Source organism: Papio anubis, chromosome 11 (assembly GCF_008728515.1).
Source record: "Papio anubis isolate 15944 chromosome 11, Panubis1.0, whole genome shotgun sequence".
In the NCBI taxonomy this organism is placed as follows: domain Eukaryota; kingdom Metazoa; phylum Chordata; class Mammalia; order Primates; family Cercopithecidae; genus Papio; species Papio anubis.
The window spans coordinates 39679960-39705869 of record NC_044986.1 but is presented as its reverse complement, the minus strand read 5'-3'; the positions used below and the strand labels follow the sequence as shown (position 1 = coordinate 39705869).

At 40.3% G+C, this 25910-nt stretch overlaps 1 protein-coding gene and 1 non-coding gene across 4 annotated transcripts in view; one reads left to right on the top strand and one right to left on the bottom strand.

Moving 5' to 3' along the window:
* Window positions 1-25910, top strand: part of PLCE1 (phospholipase C epsilon 1) — a 244293-nt gene that overhangs the window by 70907 nt on the left and 147476 nt on the right. For all 3 annotated transcript variants that reach the window (XM_031652165.1, XM_031652164.1, XM_031652163.1), the window contains one exon: window positions 16110-16426. In XM_031652165.1, coding sequence (XP_031508025.1) covers window positions 16110-16426 — 317 coding nt within the window. The remainder of the gene's footprint in view (window positions 1-16109; window positions 16427-25910) is intronic.
* Window positions 3552-3658, bottom strand: LOC116269648. Its single transcript, XR_004177255.1, has one exon. It is a non-coding gene; the product is annotated as a U6 spliceosomal RNA (small nuclear RNA).

Below are 25910 nucleotides of genomic sequence, written 5' to 3'. Positions count from 1 at the left end.
ACCCAGTCATAGTATCCCAAAATGAATCACTAGACACTTTAGCATAGTCATTTTGTTCCTATGAGAAGTGGGTTCGACTGGCTAGCCATATAAAAAAGAATGGAACTGGACGCCCTACCTCTCACCATATACAAAAATTAACTCAAGATGGATTAAAGACTTAAATGTAAGACCTCAAACTGTATAAGTCCTAGAAGAAAACCTAGGAAAAGCTCCCTGGATGTTGGCCTAGGCAAAAAATTTATGACTAAGTCCTCAAAAGCAAATGCAACAAAAACAAAAATAGACAAATAGGACTTAATTAAACTAAAGAGCTTCTGGACAGCAGAAGTGGGTTTGACTTTGTCAATAAAGATTTTCTACTTAAATCATCAAACGTAGCTTAAAAACTTATTAACTGCATAGTTAAATAGAAAACAGTTCCTATACAACCTTGTTTATTGCTAGATTAGATACATCGCATAGGTGGAATCCACATAGTAAGTACACAATGAGTACTAAATGTGTAATAACATTTGCTCAACAAGTGGAACGCTGCAAATCTATGACCTTCTAGGTTTTGGTCCCATTTCAGTTGAAAAGGGAAAATGAACAATTATGAGTTCCCTCATAATTTAAACTCTGGTACCCAAACTACAGCAAATGGTTAAAAGCCTGGGCTTTGGAGTCACCCGCATGTGATTCAGAATTCTGGCCTCATTAATTAACTACCTGTGAATATTTGGACAAGTTACTTAACATCTCTGAGTTTCCTCATCTATAAAATGGAATACTAATTGTACATCAGCCACGGAGTTGCTGATAGAATTGAATAAGATACTTAAATAAGAATTTTCAAGTAATATACTTAGATAGCTAAGCAGCACATTCTGTAAATGTTAGCAAATAATTTTATCAGTATCATTATTACTGCTGCCTTTTATAGGGGAAAAAAATTCCAAGTCCATATGTGTTTTTCTCATTAACTTAAGTGACTTGACCTACCCAAAGTCTGGTACAGGTTATTTCTGCAATAGTATGTTCAAAATCAGAAATATCATGCACTGATTTTAGGTCATAGAGCTATTTTAATTGATACTCGTATCATCAAAGGTTGAAAATGTGATTATAATAACAAACAACAATAAAAGGTGCATGTTCAACATTACTTTCAAAATATATATAGATTTTCTTTCTTTGAAACAAACATAATTTTTAAAAATATCAGATTGTTTATCATATGAAGTCATGGTTACAGTCACGTTGCAATTTACCATCTGTTCTTGTCCAAAATACAGGTCCAAGTTAGAGCCAGAATTGCAAAACGACAGTAAATGTCTGTTGGTCTTGTACAAAGCCCTTCTCAGTTAGACCATACTTAAACATGGAATATATTCATATAGAAATGAATGTAGAGTTAAACATGAAAATCAATCAATGCAATATATCACATTACTAGAACAATGGACAAAAACCACATGGACATCTCAATAGACATAGAAAACCCATTTCACAAAATCCAACATCTTTTTATGAAAAAAACACTCAACAAAATAGAAATAGAAAGGAACTTCCCCAACCTGATAAAGTGCATCTATGCAAAGCCCACAGCTAACATCACACATACTGGTGAAAGACTAAAAACTTTCCACCTAAGGTCAAGAACCAAAAATGATGTACTGTCAGTTCTAGCCAGGGCAGTTAGACCTAAACGAATGGAAAGACATCCTGTATTCATGAAATGGAAGATTTAGCATTGTTCGAATGGCAATATATTTGCAAAGCAATCTGTAGATTAAGTACAATCTGTATAGAATTCAACCTGTCTTTTTTGCAGGAATGAACAGGGAACCCAGAATAGCCAAAATAATTTTTTTAAAGATTTCTCATTTCAAAACTTACTACAGAGCTGTAGTAACCAAAATATTGTGATACAGGCATAAAGACAGACATAAAGACCGATGGAATAGAACACAGAGCCCAAAAATAAACCCTAACATATATGGTCAAATAATTTTCAACAAAGACGCCGAAACCATTCGGTGGGGAAGGAACAAGCCTTCCAGTAAATGGTGCTGGGGAAACTGGATATCCACATGCCAAACAATGAAGTTGGACCCTTACCTTGCACCATGTATAAAAGTTAACTCAGAATGAATCAAAGACCTACACAGAAGGCCTAGAACTATAAAATTCATAGAAAATGTAGAGGAAAAGCTTCACGATATTGGGTCTGGCAATGATTTGGATATATACCAAAGGTACAGGTAAGAAACGAAAAAAATAGATAAATTGGAATTAAAAACTTTTCTGCATCAAAGGACACTATCAACAGAGTAAAAAGGCAACCTACAGAATGGGAGAAAATATTTGCAAATCACATCTATAATAAGAGATTAATAGCCAGAATATATAGAGAACTAAAATTCAACAACAAAAAACCCAACAACACAATTCAAAAATGGGCAAAGGACTTGAATAGGCGTTTCTCTAAAGAAAATGTACAAATGGCCATTAAGCACATAAAAAGATGCACAGCATCATTAGTCATTAGGAACATTAACATCAAAACCACAAAGTACAGGACGGGCATGGTGACTTATGCCTCTAATCCCAACACTTTAGGAGGCCAAGGTGGGAAGATTGCTTGAGGCCAGGAGTTCAAGCCCAGCCTAGTCAACATTGCAAGACCCCTGTCTCTCTATATATATCTATATCTATATCTATATCTATTTATATTTATTTATCTATTTATATAAATATATAACTATATATTTAAAACTATATATTTATATGTATTTCAAATTATATACTTAATATATATATATTTAAAACTATATATATATATATATTTAAAACTATAAGGTACCACTTCACCCACTAGGATAGATAATTGGGAAAAAAAAGTAAAAAGAAAACTAGTGTTGACAAGGATGTGGGGAAATTGAAGCCCCAAACATTGCTGGTGGGAACTTAAATTGGTACAACCCCTGTAGGAAACAATTGGAATGTCTTCCAAATGCTAAACATAGGAGTTACCATATGATCCAACAATCCACTGCTAGTTATATGTCCAAGAGAAGTGAAAATATACATTCACACAAAAATTTTATCCAAATGCTCATAACAACATTATTCATAACAGCCCAAAAATGTGGACAATCTAAATGTCCATCAACTGATGAATAAACAAAATGTGGTGTATACATACAATGGAATATTATTCAGTTATTAAAAAGAAATGAAATAGTCATACATATTACAACACTGATAAACCTTTAAATCATTATGCTGAGGGAAAGAAGCCAGACACAAAAGGCCACATATTCTATGATCCCATTATATGAAATGTCCAGCATGGGGCAAATCCTTAGGGATAGAAGGTAGACTGGTAGTTGTCAGGGCCTGGGTGAGAGGGACTGGGGGAATGGAGTGATGGCCAACATATACAGGCTAACATGTTTTAGGAGGTGATCTACATTCTGAAATTGATTATGGTGATAGTTACATAACTCTGAATATACTAAAAACCACTGAATTGTACACTTTATTTTTTTTGTTCTTGTTTTTAAAAAAATACAGAATGCTTCACAAATGTTTATGTCATCCTTGCGCAGGGGCCATGCTAATCTTTTCTGTATCATTCCAATTTTAGTATATATGCTGCTGAAGTGAGCACAAATTGTATACTTTAAACTATACACTTTAGAAAGTCAAAAAAAAAAAGAGAGAGAGACAGGGTCTCACTCTGTCGCCCAGGCTGGAGTGCAGTGGCGCAATCATAGCCCACTGCAGTCTCAAACTCCTGGGCTCAGGTGCCCCTCCCACCCCAGCCTCTCAAAGTGCTGGGATTATAGATGCGAGCTACTGTGCCCAGCCTAGAAAATAAATGTTACGGCATGTGAATTATATCTCAGTTTAAAAAAAGAATGGACATAAATAGCTCAGCAGTGTTTTAGCATGAAAGAATTTAACTCTGAGAATGTTCTGACATCTTGATGGGGTGTGATAATAATGCCACAGTGGAAGGGATGTGAATATTAACAGAAAAAAAAAAAAACTGTTTCCTCTACACTCACACTTCCGACACCAAATGTGTGGGGGTTTTCCACACCAACAATCTATTCTCCGTCTCTCCTGACACCAACTGGGTGTTTTATAACACAATTCTGACATTTTCCACCCGGAGCTAGCATCAGACACCACGGGTTAAGTAGGGGCTCAGTGCCACAGGACTGCTCCCACGTCAGACACCAATCACAAGTCCTGGGCCTTTGGTATTTCTGACCAAATTGGCTACAAATGGGGGTCTTCATGACTCTCTTCTGAGGTTCAATCATTTGCTCTAATGGGCTCATAGAACTCAGGGAAACACTTTACTTACTTTACCAGTTTATGATAAAGGATGCAAATGAACAGCCAGATGAAGGGGTGCATAGAGCAACGTGTGGGGAAAGAGGTGTGGAGATTCCATACCCTCTCTGGATGACCACCTTCCCAGCACCTCCTTGTGTTCATTCACCCAGAAGCTCTGTGTACCTCATAGTTGAGGAATTTTTATTGAGGCTTCATCACCTCAGCGTGATTAATTTAGTCAGTCTTCAGTTCCTTTCCCCTCCCCAGAGGATGGTGGGTGGGGCTTAAAGTTTCAAGCTTGTAATCATGCCTTGGTTTTTCTGGTGCGCAGCCCTCATCTTGAAGCTATCCAGGAGCCCACCAAGAGTTACCTCATTAGAACAAAAGACACTCCTATCACTAGGAAACTAAGGGATTTAGGACCATAGATGAGGGAAAAAAAGATGCTCCTAGAGTTTTAGGAGCCCTATGTCAGGAACTGGGAGCAGAGACCATATATATATATATATCTTTTTTTTATTTTATTGTGTCACACATATTCTTTTCATAGAGGGAAGAGCTGAAGAGTTAAGAACAGCCTTTTTTGGTGTTTTGGGGGAGCGGGGTCTTTTTTCAATGGGGGGATTCATTAGTACAGTGTGTGGCAAGATGATACAGACATTTCTTTTTATAAGAGTAGTGAGGTATCACTTGGGATCTTAAAAAATATTTTCTTTTTATTATTGTGGGCACCACACCAAAGGGTGCAAGTTGCAGGTTATAAAAACAAAGCAAAAGTTTCCATAGCCTGAAATGGTTGGAAATATGACTGAGTCTCCTGGTTAAGCTTCTAAGATGAAAGGCTCCAGAATTCCTTCTTCCTCTTGCAAATGTTAAATTAATGATGATAATAAGATGACTGATTATTGAGGGCTGAATATGTAGTAAACATTTACATGCATTTTCTTGTTTTAATTTCCCCATCATCACTGTGACATATCCATAGTTGTTTAGAACATATCCAAGGTCATGAAGCAAGTCAGCAACTGATCTGGGCTGCGATCACACATATTAGTCCCAAGATCCCACTCTACTTCTACTCTGGGGGAGCTGCCCCCAGGAGCTTACAGCACCTGAGATCCTAACCACACCAGTAAGGGAGGCAGTGGAGTATGGAGACAATGCCCTGGACTGGGAGTCAGGGTCCCCAAGTTCTGGTCCACCTTTGCCACTAATCAGCTCTGTGACCCTGGGCAAGAAGCTTGGGCAAGAAGCTCAGAGGCATGGTTTTCTGATGTGTAAAGTGTGGAAAATTCATCCCAGCTCTCCCTGTAGTTCCTTCCAATTCAGGCATTCAGCCTGAGTCCTGCCTCTTTCACCCTCTGATTGTCATTTGTGTACTGAGACTAAAAGGAAGAAAACCTTCGAGTCAGTGTAGGCTGGTGATTTCAAGATGCTGGACTTTGGTGTTGGACCGATGTGGCACTGGTTCCATTACTTATCTCAGTGTGATGTTGAGCAAGTTCTTTAATTGTGTCCCCATCTGCTAATGGGAATAATAACAGCATGGGGTGCTGTGCTGTCTACATAGAGTGGTTGTGAGGATAGAGTGAGATCTTGGTAGAGAGCTTTAATGCAATTCCTGGCACACTGTAAGTACTGGGATGTTATATTATTATATGTTAAATAATATTATAATTTATTTATGATGATGGTTGTTGATTGTTATAAAACAGAGACACAGAATCCTTTCAGAATAATTAGTGTAGTTTAAATAGTTCACCCAGGTCAGACTTTGGAGCTCAGATTGCCTGCTTAGGCTGAGTTTTGAAACCATTCCATATCTAGAAGGTCAGCCATACCTCAGGACTATGCTGCTGGGTAAGAGGGCATCAGATTGTCACCAAAAACACTCCAGAGTTCCCCCTCTTGTAAACTTTGAGTCAGTGATGCCATCTTCCCCTATATGAGACAACATACTCTTACAACTTACCATATGAATTTTGACTCACATATTCTTTTTTACCCAATGTAATCAGAAATAGATGAGTGATCAGTGAGTATTGATAAAACAGTTAGTTAATGTGCTATAAAAGGAATAGATGAGAAAATGCTGCTCCCTGGAAATTTCCCCATGCGGGTAGGGAATTTTTCTCTTTCAATGTTATTTAACATAGTAAGCACAGATAAAGTTATATTTACAAGATTGTTTATCACAGTGTTATTATAATGGTAAAAAGATGTAAATATAACATAAAGAGCCATCAAAAATCTAATATTACAAGAATAGCCTCAGAGTTGGGGGAAAAGTGCATTATAGAGTTTTTTTAAGCTAGAAAAGAATGTGTTCTCTGATCCTAATTTTGTGAATATTGCGTGTATTTATAGATAAATATGAAATGCAACAACAAAAGTATTAGCAGAGATTACCTCTGGGTATAAGATTCTTATTTTAAATTTTCTTTTTTTTTTTTTTTTTTTGAGATGGAGTTTCGCTCTCGTTGCCCAGGCTGGAGTGCAATGGCGCAATCTCGGCTCACCACAACCTCCGCCTCCCGGGTTTAAGCGATTCTCCCGCCTCAGCCTCCCGCAAATTTTCTTCTTTATACTTCTTTATATTTTCTACGTTTTGCACAGTGAGCAAAAGTTGTTTTTTTGTTAATGAAGATTCTATCAACTTTTTTCTTTTTGCTCTAAGGCTCTTCTGTCTGGTAGATTGTTTCATCTAAATATGTCTTAACTCTCAGTCTGAATATATTGGGTTTTTTTTTTCTTTCTTAAGTACTGACTTAGAAGTAATATGCTTCATTGATTTTGTGAGCTCATCTTTTTCATGTAAAGTTCAGGACAAGCCAGACACATTTGTTGCGAGATTGATTTTGTTACTTTGAAAACCAATAACAGATAATAAGATAAAATCACCAATTAACTAACCTTTTTCTAAACCCATCGCTTCCCTGTTGAAAGCAATTTTCAGCTCTTCCTGAGATTTAGTGTATTTAAGTCAGCTCTGAATCTTCTATAAGAAGAAATCAATGTTCTTCTCTCTCTGTCTTATTTTATGTAATTAGAATTGCACCACTAAAGGACTATTAAATGTACAATTGAGAATCTAATACTTTAAAAAAGTCTACAAAATTAATTCAAAGCAAAGGAAAATGGATAGAGTAGATAAAATAAGTTTTTCCTACTTTCTTCTCTAATTGTAACTTAAAATAACTTAAAAAAAAACAATGTTACCATATATATTGGAAAAAAAATCTGAACAGGCCAAAAGCTGAGCCAGTTTTTTGAGCATGAGAAGATTGAGATTTTGTTGCCTTGAATTTTTTGGATATCATTTTGATTTTTTTTTTTTTTTTTTTTTTTGAGACGGCGTCTCACTCTGTTGCCCAGGCTGGAATGCAGTGGTGTCATCTCAGCTTACTGCAACCTCTGCCTCCTGGGTTCAAGTGATTCTTGTGCCTCAGCCTCCCAAGTAGCTGGGATTACAGGTGCCCACCACCTCGCCTGGCCTCTTTTTGTATTTTTAGTAGAGACGGGATTTCACCGTGTTGGCAAGGCTGGTCTCCACCTCCTGACATCAGGTGATCCACCCTCCTCAGCCTCCCAAAGTGCTGGGATTACAGGTGTGAGCCACTGTGCACGGCCCATTTTGATCTATTTTTAAAAGTACTGTCATATGTGCATTACAAAAAAGTTGAGCAAAACAGAACTGTGTAAGAGATACACTATTATTTGGTGTGCACTGGACAGGATATGCAACATATACCTATATTTACAAAATTATTTTTCCCCTCAATAGGATAAGATTCCATTGTTCTCAACTTGCTTTTTTGTCCTCAATATTTTGTGAAATAAATTCAATTTCAGTACATATAAATTTACCTCACTTGGTCTATATTTTTGCAAGAGTTTCTGTTGGATAATATTGTAGAAGCAAGATTTCTAGTACAAAGAATAGACATGCTTAAAATTTTGTTTTGCCTCTCAAGAAAGCTTGTACCCATTTCACCACCCCTCATATGGAATGGGAATGAAAGATAAAGTTTCTGACACATAGGTACATGGAGATTCTCCCAGGTTTTGATAGGATATAATTTAAAATCACGATCAGAAGGTTGCTCAGCTGGCTTGGGGAGGAGATGCCTTCTAAAGTCAGAATCCTGTAAGGTATTCCTACCTAACTCTTCAACTCCATTCTCTACCCAGAAGAGAAAAAACCTGTAGGGGTGTGTGTGTGTGTGTGTGTGTGTGTGTATGTGTGTGTGTGTGTGTGTGTGTGTGTGTGTAGAAATATGTCTCCTCTGCAAAGGATGCCTCAAAATGCTGAGTGTAACAGAGGGCAGATTTTTGGAGTCAGAGCTGCAATTAAATTTCAGCCCTGTCTCTCAATAGCAGGGTGTCTTTAAGCAAAATGTTTAACGTTTCTGACCTGTGTTTTATCATCTGTAGCAGGGGGATAATCACAACACCATACAGGGTTCACTGTGAGAATTAAATGTGTTACTTAACACAAAGGGCTAATAAATGGTGAGGACTAAGAGCTCAATTAATGGCTACCATTGAGACTTGAGAAAGGGTGATGATGACCAAGCCAAGGGCACCTTGGAGGGTAAAGTTTTGCCCACTTTTGCAGAAAACGTGAGACAATCACTAACAGTCTAGTTAAGATATGCTATGTGGGCCAGGCACAGTAGCTCACACCTGTAATCCTAGCACTTTGGGAGGCCGAGGCCAGTGGATCACCTGAGGGCAGGAGTTCAAGACCAGCCTGGCGAAACCCTGTCTCTACTAAAAAATGCAAATATTAGCTGGCATGGTGACACATGCCTGTAATCCTGGCTACTTGGGAGACTGAGGCTGAAGAATCGCTTGAACCCGGGAGGCAGAGGTTCATGCCACTGTACTCTAGCCTGGGCGACATAGCAAGACATCGTCTCAAAAAAAAAAAAAAAAGATATGCTATGTAACACTACAGCTTCCCCACCCACATCCTGGAACCCTGTTTGATTTTCACCATAACAATTTTATCACTTTCTCATATGCATCATTACTCATTTACTGTGCTTATTGTTTATCTCCTTTCTTAGGTGTTCCATATGAACAAAACTTTGTTCTTGTTCACTAAATTTCAACATCAGTATAGCTGAAAACAAAGCCTGGCACAGAGTAGGCACCCTTTTTTTTTTTTTTTTTTTTTTTTGAGACAGAGTCTTGCTCTGTCGCCCAGGCTGGAGGGCAGTGGCGCGATCTCCGCTCATTGCAAGCTCCGTCGCCTCCCGGGTTCATGCCATTCTCCTGCCTCAGCCTCCTGAGAAGCTGGGACTACAGGCGCCCGCCACCACGCCGGGCAAATTTTTTTTTTTTTTTTTTTTTTGTATTTTTAGTACAGACAGGGTTTCACCGTGTTTGCCAGGATGGTCTCGATCTCCTGACCTCGTGATCCACCCGCCTTGGCCTCCCAAAGTGCTGGGATTACAGGCGTGAGCCACCATGCCTGGCCCATAGTAGGCACTCTTAATGAATGAATTTCTCCTTAACATTTCTGAAACCCATTCAGATGTATTGGCAGCTAATAATGCCAGCCCTTGGACACTGAGCATGCCCAGAATAACCCAGGCTCAGCTTGGGATAACACAGAGGACTGGGCCAGAAGCTAGAAACTTCAGGTTCTCTCTTAGCTTTTGCCAGTTCTGGGGCTGACCACTCACAAGCTGGATTTTTGGGCAATTCATGTAACAACTGAACTCAAGTTTTATAAAAAAACAAAAAAAACAAAAAAAACCCACTAAAATTAGCAATGGCTACCTGTCATGACTCCCTTACATTATGCAGGATTCTGTGAGATTATCTTATAAACTCTGGATTTTCATCTGGGGCATAGCAAGAAAAAATGCTTTTAATTTTCATGGGGACCAAAAAGCAAAAAATAAATAAAAGAAAGGAAGAAATGGGAAATGGCAGGTTTTGCTGGACTCTAGCCCAAGCCCAAGACTCTTGGGGGGATCAGGATCTGAACAAGCATTTTTAGAAACTACTAACCCTGGGGGAAGGGGTTCCCCAAAGGCACTGTACCCCAAGGCATTAGGTGGAAAATGCTCGTCAAATTTAGAGGCTTATGCCTTGGCCCTACCTAGTATTTCTGGGCTCTGCAATTTATGGATAGCTTCTGGGAATGGCAGCTTATAACTGAGGTCAGAGGCTGGCTATCACCTGCATGGACAGAGAGGAGAGGGGAGGGGAAGGGAAGGGAGGGCTCTATAGCGGTGCTCCAGCTTCTCAGAGCAGTATCCCTCAAGCAAAGACTTGGCCTGGAATTCCCCTCCCTCAAGGTGGAATGATATCTAGGTTGACCCGGAGACCCAAAAATCTAGGCTGCATATGTGTTTTCATCCTCCCATCACCCCCGTCTGCCTGTTTCTTCATGAGTCACACCTGTTCTCTAGTGCCTTCTAGAAAATAAAGCTTCCTTCCTGGTTTTCTACAGTGATGCTCCATCTCTCTTAGTATAGCATTCAGCCATGGGAAGTAACTTACAAATTCCTAAATAATCCACAATCTCTCCCCTGCTTCTATCTTTACATAGGATTCCAGCCACATGGCGAAGTAAGCCTCCTTGGAACCACCAACCTCACAAACTCCTTATGCTTCATTTCCCCCAATGAGAATCTCTGAGTATGATGAGAAGCATTCTGAAGACACTGTAATCCCCATGTAAATGATATAGAGACAGACAACAAGGTTGAGGATGTGCTATGTGCTGTGATACTATATTCCCCCTCGTGGGAATTATTAATGGCTTTGAGAAGTCCTGCAGTTAAAAAAAAAAAAAAAAAAAAAAAAAGCCTGTTTAACTTTGTTTAACCCAGTAGTTCCCTAAATTACTAACTAAGAAACTGTACTTTGCATAAATCGAGTGTGACACACTTTGGAAAATACTGATTTAAAGTATAGGAACATTCGTGTGAACTCATGGGAGGAAAGGAGAGTGTGCTTCTGAGTTTCTGAGTTTCTATGTGCTACGCATTATCACATAGTTGTAGTGGTTCAAGTGATGGTTCCAGACTGACCAAGGAAGGAAACTGTTTACCCTCTTGGTCAAATCTTTAACTTTGGAGTTTGAAGAGGTTATTTTATCAGATCACTCCAAGTAAACTAACACAGTAATTGATTTATTCTGAATTAAATCACTTGAGATGCATCTATAAACCAGAATGCCAATGTGGCAATATCCTGAGTGATCAGGAACATGAGCTCTTGAGTCAAATAGATCCCGCTCAAATCCCAGCTCTCTGACTTACTGCTTATATGACCATATGTGAGCCTTAGCTCTCTTATGAATAAAATATGGACAATAATACTATCTATGTCCTGAATTAATCTATATAAAGCACTTGGAACAGGAAACTTTATTTTTGAGCAGAGAATCAGAATGTGAAGTTACTGTGTCTCATAGTAAATATTTCTAGGCTGTGACAGTATCTAAAGATACAGTCTTCAATATGGTTTGACTCTTGTCCCCACCCAAATCTCATCTCAAATTGTAATCCCCACTTGTCAGAGTAGGGGCCTGGTGGGAGATGATTGGATCATGGGGGCAGATTTCTCCCTTGCTGTTCTCATGATAGTGAGTGAGTTCTCATGAGACCTGATGATTTTAAAGTGTGGCACTTCTCCCCACCCTCGTCCTCTCTCTCTCTCCTGCCACCATGTAAGATGTGCCTTGCTTCGCCTTCACCTTCTGCCATGATTGTAAGTTTCCTGAGGGCTCCCCAGCCATGCAGAACTGTGACTCAATTAAACCTCTTTCCTTTATAAATTACTCAGTCTCCAGTAGTTCTTTCAAGCAGTGTGAAAAGGGACTAATACAGCCTTACTCTTCTGTAGAATAACTTTTTTTTGTTTTTTTGAGATGGAGTTTCACTCTTGTTGCCCAGGCTGGCGTGTGATGATGCACCCTCCGCCTCCCGGATTCAAGTGATTCTTCTGTCTCAACCTCCCAAGTAGCTGGGATTACAGGTGCTCACTGCCATGCCTGGATAATTTTTTGTATTTTTAGTAGAGACAGGGTTTCATCATGTTTGCCAGGCTGGCCTCGAACTCCTGGCCTCAAGTGATCTGCCAGCCTCGGCCTCCCAAAGTGCTAGGATTACAAGAGTAAGCCACCATGCCCGGCCTAGAATAACTATTAACTGAAGAATATGGGACTGAGAGCAAACAATGAGGTGGCTAATTTTATTCACCAGACACTTCTTAAAAAGAGAAGAGCCACAGTGTCCAGTGGGCTTTATGAACTTTGCTTCATGGATGATGAGGAAGGACCAGGGGTCCTAGAACTATTCAGTTTTTAATCCATCTTCCAGTGGCCCATGTTGTTAGAGAGCAAGGCTCAGAGGTGAGTTTCAGCTGGGCACTAGGGCAATGTGTCATGTGAAGAGGAAAGAGGACATAATAAGGAGAGCTCAACAAGGATGAGGAAAAGTGGGAAGTGTTTTTTTTGTTTGTTTGTTTTTTATTAAATTATTATTTTTTATTATTATTATACTTTTTAAGTTCTAGGGTACATGTGCACAACGTGCAGGTTTGTTACATATGTATACACGTGCCATGTTGGTGTGCTGCACCCATTAACTCGTCATTTACATTAGGTATATCTCCTAATGCTATCCCTCTCCTCTCCCCCACTCCCCACAATAGGACCCGGTGTGTGATGTCCCCTTCCTGTGTCCAAGTGATCTCATTGTTCAATTCCCATCTATGAGTGAGAACATGTGGTATTTGGTTTTCTGCTCTTGCGATAGTTTGCTGAGAATGATGGTTTCCAGCTGCATCCATGTCCCTACAAAGGACACAAACTCATCCTTTTTTATGGCTGCATAGCATTCCATGGTGTAGTGTTTTTAACAGCTGCTAAAAGTATGGAACTTAGAAAGCAAAGAATTATGCCCCAAGAAGACTTCTGGGATGTTTTTCGTGGTACCTGATATGAAAACCCTGAGTAATCCAGCTTTAAGGAAACCTACATGAAAGGTCAACATTGTTTCAAAGCTTCTAGCATTCAGTTTGTGTTCCTTTGAGTGTGATGTTATACTTATACTGAGATACATGGTTATATTGGGACTGCCAGATTTATTAGGGTTACAATGACCAGGTTTCTTTTTATTCTTTAATTTATTTGGGTCTCTCTTATTGCTGTTTCCCACCAGTCACTAGACTTGTCATTCATTGCAACAGCATGTGATTCATACCTCAAGATATATTGCAGTTTCCCATATGACATCTTATCTTACATTATTTGCATATTATATTACATTATCTCTTCTCTTATATATTAGAGAAGTGACTGGAGTTATTTTTATTTCCTCTGCAGAGTGCTATAGTTTGAGATCATGTCTTAGAGTTGGTTACTTCTGAGAAGAGTTCCTATATTTGGCTAATTCCACTGTATATAAATTATCAGTATCTAGAAATTTCAGTTGGCCTCTTTCATCAAGTCACATTCAGATTCAATTTTCAGGAAACTTAGTCAGTTTCTAAACTATTCAGAAAGTTGGAGAGGGAGGCCATGTAGGGTAGATTTAAGCATCAACTTGATTTTAATGTTTTTTTAATATGAGCTTAGATAAAACCAAATATAATTTGATAGTCTCTATTTTTTGCTGCAGAAGATTTTTGGTAATTTGGTCCAAAAGATATATTAAAATGCTTAGAGTCAACCAGAACCAACCTGGTTTCCATTTTTCTGTCCCATGTGCTCAATGGTTTAGTAATTTGGACAGAGAGGATGGCCTGATTTTTTGATCAGAAGATATAGTGACCATACTCATGGAAGAAGGAATTAGGGACTGTGGGCTACCTGGTGTAGAAGGTACATAGTGAAGGGAAAGATAGAGAGGATTTGGAGTTTAAAGGATAAGGGATGTCCTATTTGTTAGTTTTTAAGGAAAAAGGAAACTGAACATTTGGGTGTGCAAAGAAGTCAGTAGAAAGCGAGGGATTAAAGGTAGAGATAACCACTGAAGCAAGTTCTGGAAGAGACAAAGGTAGATTTAATCACAAACCTGGGTGGGCCTTGCAGAGGAGGAAGCACATGCCATTCTCAGGTAAGCAGAAGATGGAGGAGATGTAAGGCATCTGTATTGAAGGAGTTTCTGACATGACCTACACTATCACAGCATAGTTAAGAAACAGTCGAATGACTGTAAGGAAAGCAAACGCAGGTTTGGGAGTGTGAGAAGAATAGAAAAGAGGATAGTGAGTTGTTTAGGAAAAAATAAATAAGTTTGTGTCAACTTTGAGTCACACTGAGGGCCTAGCTGAAGTTAGATAACAGAAATTAGCAACAGCCCCATCACTAAGTAGCATACTTGTCAGTGTCATCATACAGCAGCCCAGAAGCCAAGGAATGGGTGGTTTGAGTCTGCCCAGCATTGGGGATTGGGATGTGCCTGGGGTGGAAAGTCAAGTTATCTTCTTGGGGAATCTCTGACTGGTGAGTGCCATCTAAAATGCTTATCATGGCACCAGACCAAGGCCACGGAACTAGAAGTTTGCTGAGGACAGAGAAGTTTTACTAGAGAGAATAGAAGGGAAGAAAGAAGTCAAATTCAGGGATGATGACTTCGGAGTTTAATAATACAGACATGAAGCAGTTTGGAGTAATAATTCCAAAGTTTTCTGCAACGGAGATTTAGAAAAGAGTCAGAGAATACTGAGGTCTGAATGTGAAGGAAGTCATCCTTACGAACTTTGCTGTTAGCCAGTGTCCAGGCTGGATGACAGGTATTTCCAGGAAGAGAATGAGTGACACGAATATGTGACATTTCCCCAACTCAGGTGACCACAAAATTGTTTTTTCTTGCAAATGCCAGTATTCCAGAGATCATACTTTGGAAAACTCTGTTCTAGGGCTCATCATAGACTTTCCATTTGTCGAATGAATGAGTTACAGGTAAGAAGTTAAGAGGCAGCCTGGGAGGGTGTCAAAGAGAAGGCAAGTGTGGTGTCTCTAATTACAGGAATCATTTTGAGCCTAGGCATCCCCCACTCTGGTACTTCCATCTCATGCACTGCCACCTTCTCTCCTGCATCTCTCTGTCACCTTCTTGCTACCAGTTGTGGGCCAGAAGTAAGATTGATTTATTTAGATACATCTCCTTATTACCTATTCCTTTCTTATGTCTGTAGATGGTTCTGTTCTTGCAAACCCCCAAATAGATATCAGTGAAATCAAAGTCACTCTTTGGGGGTGAAGGGTTGGCAGAGAATACCATGACATTTTGAAACCTTTTGTCCAGAGAGTCTCTGGGTCCCCAGTTGTCCTGCTCATTTACACATAATATGCATATACGTATTCCTCACCCCACAGCCTTCTTTCCTCTTCCATTTAAGTTGGCTATGCTTATACTCACCCTCATTTCATGTCACTCTGATGGTAGTTAGCAAAGGAGGATAAGGAGGCAAATGGTGTTTTACAAAGTATAGTAAACTGGTTGGGGAATGATGTGCTAGATTAATGCTGCTTCTGAAAATGGAAAAAAACAACCCTACCATCACCACCACCACCACCGCCACCACCGCCAGTCCACCCCCACCTCATCAGGTGACTAGAAGACAGACAGGACAAATATCAGAAAGGTCTTTGTAACAAGAAAGAAAAATAGTACAGAACTCTTCACTAAGCAGGGGATTTTGTTAAAGAACATAGAAGATTTGAAATGGCTCTCAAGTAAATATCTGTTGCAGGGGACACCAGATTTGGTGTAACCACGACTTCTGTTGCTTTGTTTTAGAACGCCAGCCAGGCCCCTCTGTGGCCAATTCCAACACCCTCCCTTCAAGTTCAGCTGGGATCAGCAAGGAGCTGATCGATCTGCAGCCTCTCATCCAGTTCCCAGAGGAAGTCGCCAGCATCCTGATGGAGCAGGAGCAGAGTATTTACCGCAGGGTCTTGCCAGTCGACTACCTTTGCTTCTTAACACGGGACTTGGGCACTCCGGAATGCCAAAGGTCCCTGCCCTGCCTCAAAGCATCCATCTCAGCGTCGATTCTTACCACTCAGAATGGAGAGCACAACGCCCTTGAAGATCTGGTGATGAGGTTTAATGAGGTAAGAAGCCACTTTTTGATGTCTTGGTATTTGACTCACCCAGAAGTGATTTTCAAGCATACCTCCACTTCTAGGTTTGTCTGTTCCTGATGTGTCTCATTTCACTCTGTCTTGCCACTTCCATGATGGCTGCTTTTCTTTCCAGGCAAAGAGACAGACATCACATTGCAATCCTTCCTCTCACTGTTCCCCAACTTGCCCTTAAGCCTAATTGATCTCAACTCCATTCCATAGCATTACCCAGTCCACCAATCCTAGTCCCTTTGGGCACCCAGAATACCAATCTCCAACCCCTTCCTCTCCCCCACCAACCCCTCAGTCCCAAAGGTGCTTTTAAAACCACATGTCTCAATTTTGAGTCTTGACAGCATGATCCCTGACCACATTCGTATAACCAACCCCCTGACCCCCTTCTATTATTAGGACTCCCTCAGCAGAAACACCTAGGTCAGCAGAGCAGGCAGCAACCAGGGGGCAATTCACTGAGGGACAGTGAATCACCTTGATTCTCTCTCTGCATTCCATGAAGATCCTCAGCCTCAGAATGTCACTCCAAAGCCTCTGAGACTACATCAGAAGCTAGTTCTGAAGAAGACAGGTGTGACTGGAGTCTGGGAATACTTAGGACAAAGTCATTGTGTGGGGGTCTAGGGACTCACTGGGAGATGAAGAGCCACTGGCTGACATCCCTATGGCCCTGGAGCAGGGAAGAGCGGCAGGAAGGAGCAGGGAGTCTCCATGTAGTGCTGGGGTCTGGCCGACTGCATTCTTGGACTTAGAAGGCACTTTCTCTTAGTAATGTAACCCACACCCAGAGTTTTCTATTCTACATTTTATGTTTTAGACTTAATTTCTTTTGTTTTGTGTATTCAATCACAAAATTTTAATCAGTATGTTTGTTGGTTGTTAGTTGGCTGAACACAGATACAGTAGTTGCCTATTTTGGTCATTTAGTAAACTCTACCTAATGCTAACAGGATATTCCTATTCTGAATCATATATATCTCTGATTGACTGAGGATCTGTCAGCCTTTGTTACTTAAACACTTTCTGGCCAGGTGCGGTGGCTCATCCCTGTAATCCCGGTGCTTTAGGCAGGAGGATCGCTTGAGGCCAGGAGTTCAAGACCAGACTGAGAAAAATAGCAAGACCTTGTCCATACAAATTTTAAAATTAGCTGGGCATGGTGGTGCACGACTATAGTCTCAGCTACTGTGGAGGCTGAGACCAGAGGATCCCTTAGCCCAGAAAGTTAGAAGCTTCAGTGAGCTAGGATCACGTCATTGTACTCCAGCCTGGGTGACAGAGCGAGACACCATCTTTAGAAAAAAACACAAAACATTTTCTAACTATAGCTCACTTTGCAGCCTCCATAGCTTGCAAATCAAAATCCTGATGATGGTTGTAAATGTCAGTGACCATGATAAGGCCCATGAATACAGCAAGTGTAAGAGGCTGAGCTCAAGCGGTTCTGTATCCAGACATGTTCTGAACACCAGTCTATCTGGCACTATTGTGCTAACCATTTTATATGTACCACTTACTTGCTCCTTACAACAACCTTGGGAGACAGATATTGTCATAAGCCCCGTCTTATCAATGGGAAACTGAAGTATGTGGAGATGAAGTGATTTTCCCAAGATTACACAAGTGGTAGGTGGCGATTTTGGTTTAATCCCACATAGTCAGGCCCTGAAGCCTGGGCTTCAAACGACTATAGGATGCTGCTTCCCACCTGCAGCATGACTGCATTGGCGGGTGGTGCCTGCTAAAACTGCAGATTCCTGGTCCCACCCCAAACTGAGTAACACAGAATCTCTGACAGAATCTCTGGGAGTCCACATGAGAGCTTGCAAACCTCACTGCCCCGAAGTTGTTTTTAAAAATAAATCTCCTGATGTTCTTGATTTTCCTTACTGATAAAAATGGGATGGAAAAATGAAAGTTCCAGTAAACTGAGTGATTTTATTAGTGGATTTCACTGTATTTCATGAATTATTTTAAACTTCCAGATCTACCCACTCTCACATCCTTAGGATCCTATCTTGTCTTTATTTTTAAATTTCCACCTGAACTTAAAAGTGAATTGCCAAAACTTCTAAAATCTAATTTTAAATTAAACTTGGATTTCTTCCATTCACTTCCATAACCTTGGGAATCAAAGACAAATCAGTGATTTCACTAATTCAGAGTTAGTGATGATATGACCTACAGCTGGGTAGAGGCAGACTTTGGACTATCTCTGAAAATAGTTTAGCTAAGCAACTTCAGAACGTAAACAAGATTTCTGGGAAAACACTTAAACTACTTAAGAGAACAGTCTGTTTCAAGTATTCTCAAGCATCTATTTTCATACAAATTATGGGTATGCTGATTAAAAATCAGTCTTACATAGGCAGATCCCAAATGATCTCTACTAGACATGACTGGAATAGCTAATTTCTAGTTCTTTTGTATACCATCAAAAGAGAATTTTCCAATTCAGATTTTTCACCTATTTTGAATGGCCTTGCCTTCAAATTAGCATGGCTTTACAGACCGTAAAGAAAAGGAAGAAATGGAGTGTGCGTTTATTTAATAGATGCTCTGGACTGGACATTTTTACATTTTTTTAAATCTCATTCAATTCTTATGACAGTTGTCATCATCCCTGTCTTGCAGAAGAAGAAAGTGAAGCTTAGGCAACAAAATAAATAATGATAGTGTTGGATTATGGCCCATAGAGTAAAATAAATATTTTTGAATCCATACTGATACAAATAAATCAGTGCGGTGGGGTTGGGGAGTAGGGACAGCAATTACTTATAGAAAAATTTCCATTAATAAATGCAGAAAGAATGAGAAAAATAGAAAGTCATCATTAGAACACTACAGTAATAACTGTCGCAGGCAAGAACCACTGATGAATTCTAAAATTATTGGGCAAAAGTAAGTTTGATGAGTAATAGGATATTTGCAAATAGTCTCAAAGCATCTCTCCACAAGGTATTTATTAATACAAAGGGAAAATAGAACCCTGTAGACATTGGCTTGACCAAGCGATCAAGGCTAACATGATTAGTAATGAGACGTATCAACATATGCCTCCTGATATGGTGCCCTGAGAAAGGCAGGACTTCATCTCTATGGTATTCTTGCCAAAAACACACTACATAAATCTAGTAATGAAAAAAATATGAGGCAACTCTAAATTGAAAGACATTCTACTCTTCAAAAAGCATCAACGTCATAAAAGGTAAGAAAAAATTGAGGAACTGTTAAAGGCTAGAGGAGACCAGGAGACGTAACAACTAAATGCAGTGTGGGATCCCAGTGGATCTTGGACTAGAAAAAGGCATTAATGGAAAAACTGGAGAAACTCTGAGGCTTATAGTTTAGTTAGTATGATTGTATCAATGTTAGTTCCCTGGTTTTGACAATTGTGCTATGATTATGAGAGATACTAACATTAGAGGAAGCTGAGTGAAGGGTGTACAAGAACTCTCTGTACTGTCTTTTGGAACTTTTCTGTAAATCTAAAATTACTTCAAAATAGAAAAAAAATTGTAAGCAGTGAGCTCAGAGAGATTGAGTCACTTGTCTAAGTAGCTGAGTGGATATCAGAATCCAGATCTTTCTTCAAAGTCTATCTCTTCTCACCCAGCTGCTTCTCTCTTGTTAAATTATCAGGTTCAAGTCTGTAGTAAAACCTGGCTTGCTAATTGAGAATTTAATTAGACTTGGGTCTCCTTTCCCTCTTCCCTCTCTATCTTTCTACTCCTTTTCTAAATCTCCTGTGTGTCTATCCTTTTTCTACTTCTCTTTCTGTTTCTGTTTTTATCCAGTTCCCCATTATCTAGGTTCCTGCCATCACTCCCTCATTCATTCATTCATTCATTCACTCAAGACATTTATTTATTTGAATTTTTTAGTTTTAATTTTTGTGGGTACATAGTAGGTGTATATATTTATGGGATATAGAGGATATTTTGGTACAGGCATACAATGTGTAATTACAACAGAGTAATTAGGGTATCCATCATCTCAAGCACTTATCCATGTATTAAAAAAACCCAATTACACTCCTTTTGTTATTTTTAAATGTACAGTTAAATTATTATTGACTATAGTCACTCTTTTGTACTATCAAATACTAGATCTTACATTTTTTTCTAACTATTGTATGTACCCATTAACTATACCCACTTCCTCCCTCACTCTCCTCTACTACCTTTCTCACCCTGTGGTAACCATCCTTCTACTTTCTGTCTCCATGAGTTCAATTGTTTTAATTTTTAGCTCCCACAAGTAAGTGAGAACACACAGAGGTTATCTTTTTGTGCCTAGCTTATTTCACTTAACATAATGACCTTTAATTCAATTCATGTTGTTGCAAACGACAGGATCTCATTCTTTTTTATGGCCGAATTATATATATATGTGCTACATTTTCTTATCTATTCATCTTGTTGATGGACACTTAGGTTGCTTCCAAATCTTGGCTATTGTGAACAGTGCTGAAATAAACATGGGAGTCCAGATATCTCTTTGATAGATTGGTTTTTTTCTTTGGGGTATATACCTAGAGGTGGGATTGCTAGATCACTGAAGACATGCTTATTGGCTGGGCACAGTAGCTCACACCTATAATCCCAGCACTTTGGGAGGCCAAGGCAGGCAGATGGCTTGAGCCCAGGAGTTTGAGACCAGCCTGGGGAACATAGCAAAACCCCATCTCTACAAAAATTACAAAAAATTAGCCAGGCATGGTGGTGCATGCCTGTGGTCCCAGCTACGTGGGAGGCTGAGGTGGGAGGATTGTCTGAGCCTGGGAGGTCGAGGCTGCAGTGAGCCGAGATTGTACTACTGCGCTTCAGCCTGAGCAACAGAGTGAGTCCCTGTCTCAAAAAACAGACACATTGAGCACCTACTGTTCTCTAGTCTTCTCTTTTTTTTCCATTGGCGTGTCAAACATAATTTTTAAAACTAAGAAATTAGCAGTATATGGTGAAAATTGACGTTATGAGCCCAGACTTTGATTCTGCCAAAATTGGATACACAAAGTAAATGCACTTTCCTCAGCGGAAAGAAGATGTATATTCCTTGGAACATGATAGTATCTTAAAGACAAGACAGGGAATATTAGCTCCATTGCAGGTGCTAGTCACTTGGGGTGGGGGGAAGTGAATGCATTTACTCATGCATCCATTCAGTTAATCCAGCGCTTCTTAGAAGCAGTGTACTGTGGCAGATATGCACTAAGGAAAGTAAATAGAAGTCTGCCAGAAGCTACCAGACATGGACACAAATATCTACCAAAAAAGGCAGAAAGTAAGTGCAGTGAGAGTGGCACCAACAGAGAAGGCTGGGGTGTCCAGGTGGGTGACAAGATCTCATTCTACTGAGCCCTGGAGTCTGGCGCTGGGTCTTGAGAGATGGGAGGAACAGAGGGGGACGTTCATAGGAAGTGGAAGGCAGTCCAGACAAGAAGACAATCAGACAGTTTTTGTCATGAGCAAGACTCATGATTTAGGGAGGCAGCTTGTTCCCGATTGCCCCCAGAACCACGCTTATGAGTTAGAAGTTTCTATATTCTAACAACTCTCTACACAATGACTTAACTGTAATGCAGGAAAAAGGAAGAAAATTCCTAATGCTTTTCGGGCAGTTTTGCGTAATGTTTATTCTTAGGAAAGCATGGTTAAAATGCAACTCAAAGTACGACCATGAAATTACTGAAAAGGTTCAGCTTACATTAATGAAAGCCTGGAGATAAAACATTTAAAATCAGTTTGGATTGTGGCTTGGAAGCAATGTTTCCTCCCCATTCCCCCTTCTCCTGCCCTATTAGACTCTGGTGCACACACTAGAGAAACTTCTTAAAGGCAGTCTCTCTTTATCCTTGAAAAGAAACAGAAGCACAAGGAGGGGTCAGTCCTCAGGCAGAGCTAGTCAAGATCTGTGTTGAGGGTAGGCTTCATCCTGCTTTGCTTAGTTTGGGAGACAGGTCTTCCCGAACTTTCTTAATCTGAACATCTCTCTGTAGTCATATTCCTGATCTAAAGCTCGCAGAAGCTAATGTTCTTTCTCTCTCCTTTCGGGTGGAGCAGACTAACTTCTTGACCACCCACGAAATCTCTCACTTTGACAGCCTCAAGTCGTATTGTTCTTTTTTCCCCTCCTCGTCTTCCTGCATCTAGCTTACCCTCATTCCTTTTGATCCTACTTTTTAAAAATTCCTCTTAAAATAAATTCCCAAACCTTTTATCTTTTCTAGAGGAAATGCAGAGGCATTTTAATAGACAATTTTACCGAAAAGATTACATACTTTAGTGCATGCAGGCGAGAAGAGAGGAGAGGCAAATCGAGATTGCAGGGCATCCTTCTTCCCTTCGCTTCCTCTCCCCGCTTTCCTGAGAAGCACCTTGGTGGAATGTGGAGTGAGGGGGAGGATCCTGGCATCACAGTTCTGAGTCACTAGCTCTCAAACCTCATATCTCCTTAATATGGCCTTTGCTATTGTGTTGTTCACCAATGATGATTTTGGGGGTTGGAACCCTTCATTGCATCTACAGCTGGTCCTTGGGATCAATCACCCGAGTAAATTTTTGACTCCATAACCTGTCACCACCCACACCAATTCCAGGCACTCTTTTGTGTAACAGACAGTTGATATCTGTGGCTGGAAAGTGATTTTCAAGGGGCCATATGCAGGTTCACTTTTTTCTATGTCCTAAGAGAGCAGTTTTTGCTTGTCGGGTGGTTCTTGGCAACACCATTCAGCAGGGCTCCTTTTTCAGACCAGCTGGTCTGGGCGCAGGTCGTGAGCCCTAGATTGAGACCCCCAGTTCTACTGAGACCCCAGCAGACTCTACAAGGCTTCCACCTGCCTCTGCCCTGGGTGTCTTTTCCCCTCCCCCATTCTGTGTGGTCAACCTGAGCATTCGTCAACTAGCTTCCCTGTACCACACAAACTTGGGCAGCCCAAAGTAACAATTAGTTGCTGCTTGTTCCTTCTGTCTGGTAGGTTTCACCAGATGCCAATTCAACAGTTTAAAGGCCATCCTCTCTATAAAGAATGCCAAGGTGCAGCTTAACTTCCTGGTAAAGAGTAGTAAGAATAAATAAACCATCTGGTCAAAGAAGAGCCGTTTGAGCTTTCAGCCAGAATTCCTTATGTACTTCATAGCAATGATGATCGCTTTGGCAGATTCCAGCATCTAAAAGCCCGTCTGGTGGTAGCCAGGGAAAGACCATTTCAGCACAGTAAGCAGAAAGCATAGCATATTATAATGATGTGAGGCAGCGTCATGTCCAAATAGGTTCTTTCACCTGAAATGTTTTAGAAAAAATATTGGTTTTGAATTTGTATATTGAACCATGTTTAGAAACATCTCTATCAAAGGTTTCCCCCTCTTTTATAAAAGCAGACAGCAGAGCAAACCATCTGTTCAGGGCTGCTTTACAAACTTCCTTCCTCAAATCTGAACACTCACAGGATAAACTGCTGACAAAATCCCCCTCAGGGTAAGGGGAATTTCAGCTCACTTTGGAAAATCACATTTTTCCTTGACAAAGCACATCTCCCTCTGAGAGCAGATGTTGTATTCTTTCCCTGGAACGTTTCACTGCCCATTCCAGGAGTAACAGATACTTTCCTCCAGACACTTCTCTACTAAAAACAATACAGTAGCAAATAAATACAGAGACTCAGCTGTGCAGGGCGGCATCCTAAGCGCAAGGTTATTTGTAGGTGGCACTTCCATCCTGGAGCTGACTGACAACAAATCATGTCTCATGGTTCCCGGCAGTCAGTACCCACACAGGGCTTTCCTCACCCAGAGTAACACGTAGGGCTGAGAAATAAGAGGGGCACGGAGGCTTGACATCATTCAGGTGCCACTCTGGAGTCAGGCTGCCTGGCTTCTGATACACCATTGCCAGCTGTACAACCTCAAGCCAGATACCTAAGCCTTCATCTTTATCTTATTTTGATTTTAGTTTTTTGTTTTTTGTTTTTTTTTTTTTTTTTTGAGACAGGGTCTCTGTTTCCCAGGCTGGAGTGCAGTGGCTGATCTTTGCTCAGTGCAGCCTCAACCTCTCAGGCTCAAGCGATCCTCCCACCTCAGCCTCCCAAATAGTTGGGACTACAGGTGCACACTACCTCGCCTGGCTAATTTTTGTATTTTTAGTAGAGATGGGATTGCACCATGTTGTCCAGGCTGGTCTTGAACTCCTGAGCTCCAGAGATCCACCTGCCTTGGCCTTCCAACGTGCTGGGATTTTAGGCAAGTGCCACCAGCCTAATCTCTCATCTTTAAATGGGGCCAATAATATACCTACCCCAAATGCTTTATGTGAGTAAAAGAACATGTCAAATAAATGACATGTTTAAAGCACTTATTAGGGACCAAAGACACAGTAGTGGTGTGATGTTAGTTACAAAAACAAAAAGCAAAAAAACAAAACCAAAAAAAACACTAACATAACTGCATTATTAGAATAACTAATGATAATAAATTCCATTTTTTATTATTGTGATCACCCCCACTTAACAGATGAGAAAACTGAGGCACAGAGAGACTAAGTGAATAACCTGTGGTTTCAGAGCTGACAATTGAACCCAGGTGTTCTGGCTTCCAGAGCCAGCATTCTTGGCTCATCTGCTTGGTACTTTTGAATCAAAAGCTGAGGGACCTTCTTTCTACCACTCGATTCTCTTACTCTAAATGAAACCATTTTCCTCGCAATAGGATTCAGAATTTTTTTATGATTTCGATATGTGTAAAAATGTTAACCTGTTTGTCGATTTTAACCTATCTGCTAACTTCCTGATACTGTAAATACAGCATCTCCTTTTAACTGGAAGACTGTGGCCATTGAAATGGGGAGGACAACAACATCTAAATGTCTGAAAATATTAGAGCATGGGGGATAATTTGTCTTTTCCACAGCACCAGGCAGAAGGCAGATTTCAGATTTTTGGCTTTTCAAGTCCCTTCTTGGCTCTGAGGTTTCCTTAAGTGTGAAATGCCTGAGAAAGATTGCCCCCCAAATCTAAAGGAGTTTACTTATATTCCTCTCTTGACCACGTCATTTCTACTATATTTTTCCTCCTCTCTCTCTGTTCATTCCTATTTTACATGAAACCTACACACTTAGTAGTGATGGCGCTGTGGTTTGAATGTGTTTACTCCAAAACTCAGGTGTTGCCACTGTGATGGGATTAAGAGTTGGGACCTCTAAGAGGTGATTAGGCTGTGAGGGCTCCTCCATCATCAATGGGATTAAGGCCCTTGTAAAAGAGACTTCATGCAGCATTCAGCTTACTTGCCCTTTCACCTTCTGCCATGTGAGGACACAGTGTCCCCTTCAGAGGATGCAACTCTCACCAAACAACCAAAATTGTTAGCACCTTGTGGAGCTCCCAGGCTCCAGAACTATGAGAAAATAAATTTCCACTCTTTATACAGTACACAGTCTGTGGTATTCTGTTATAGCAGCA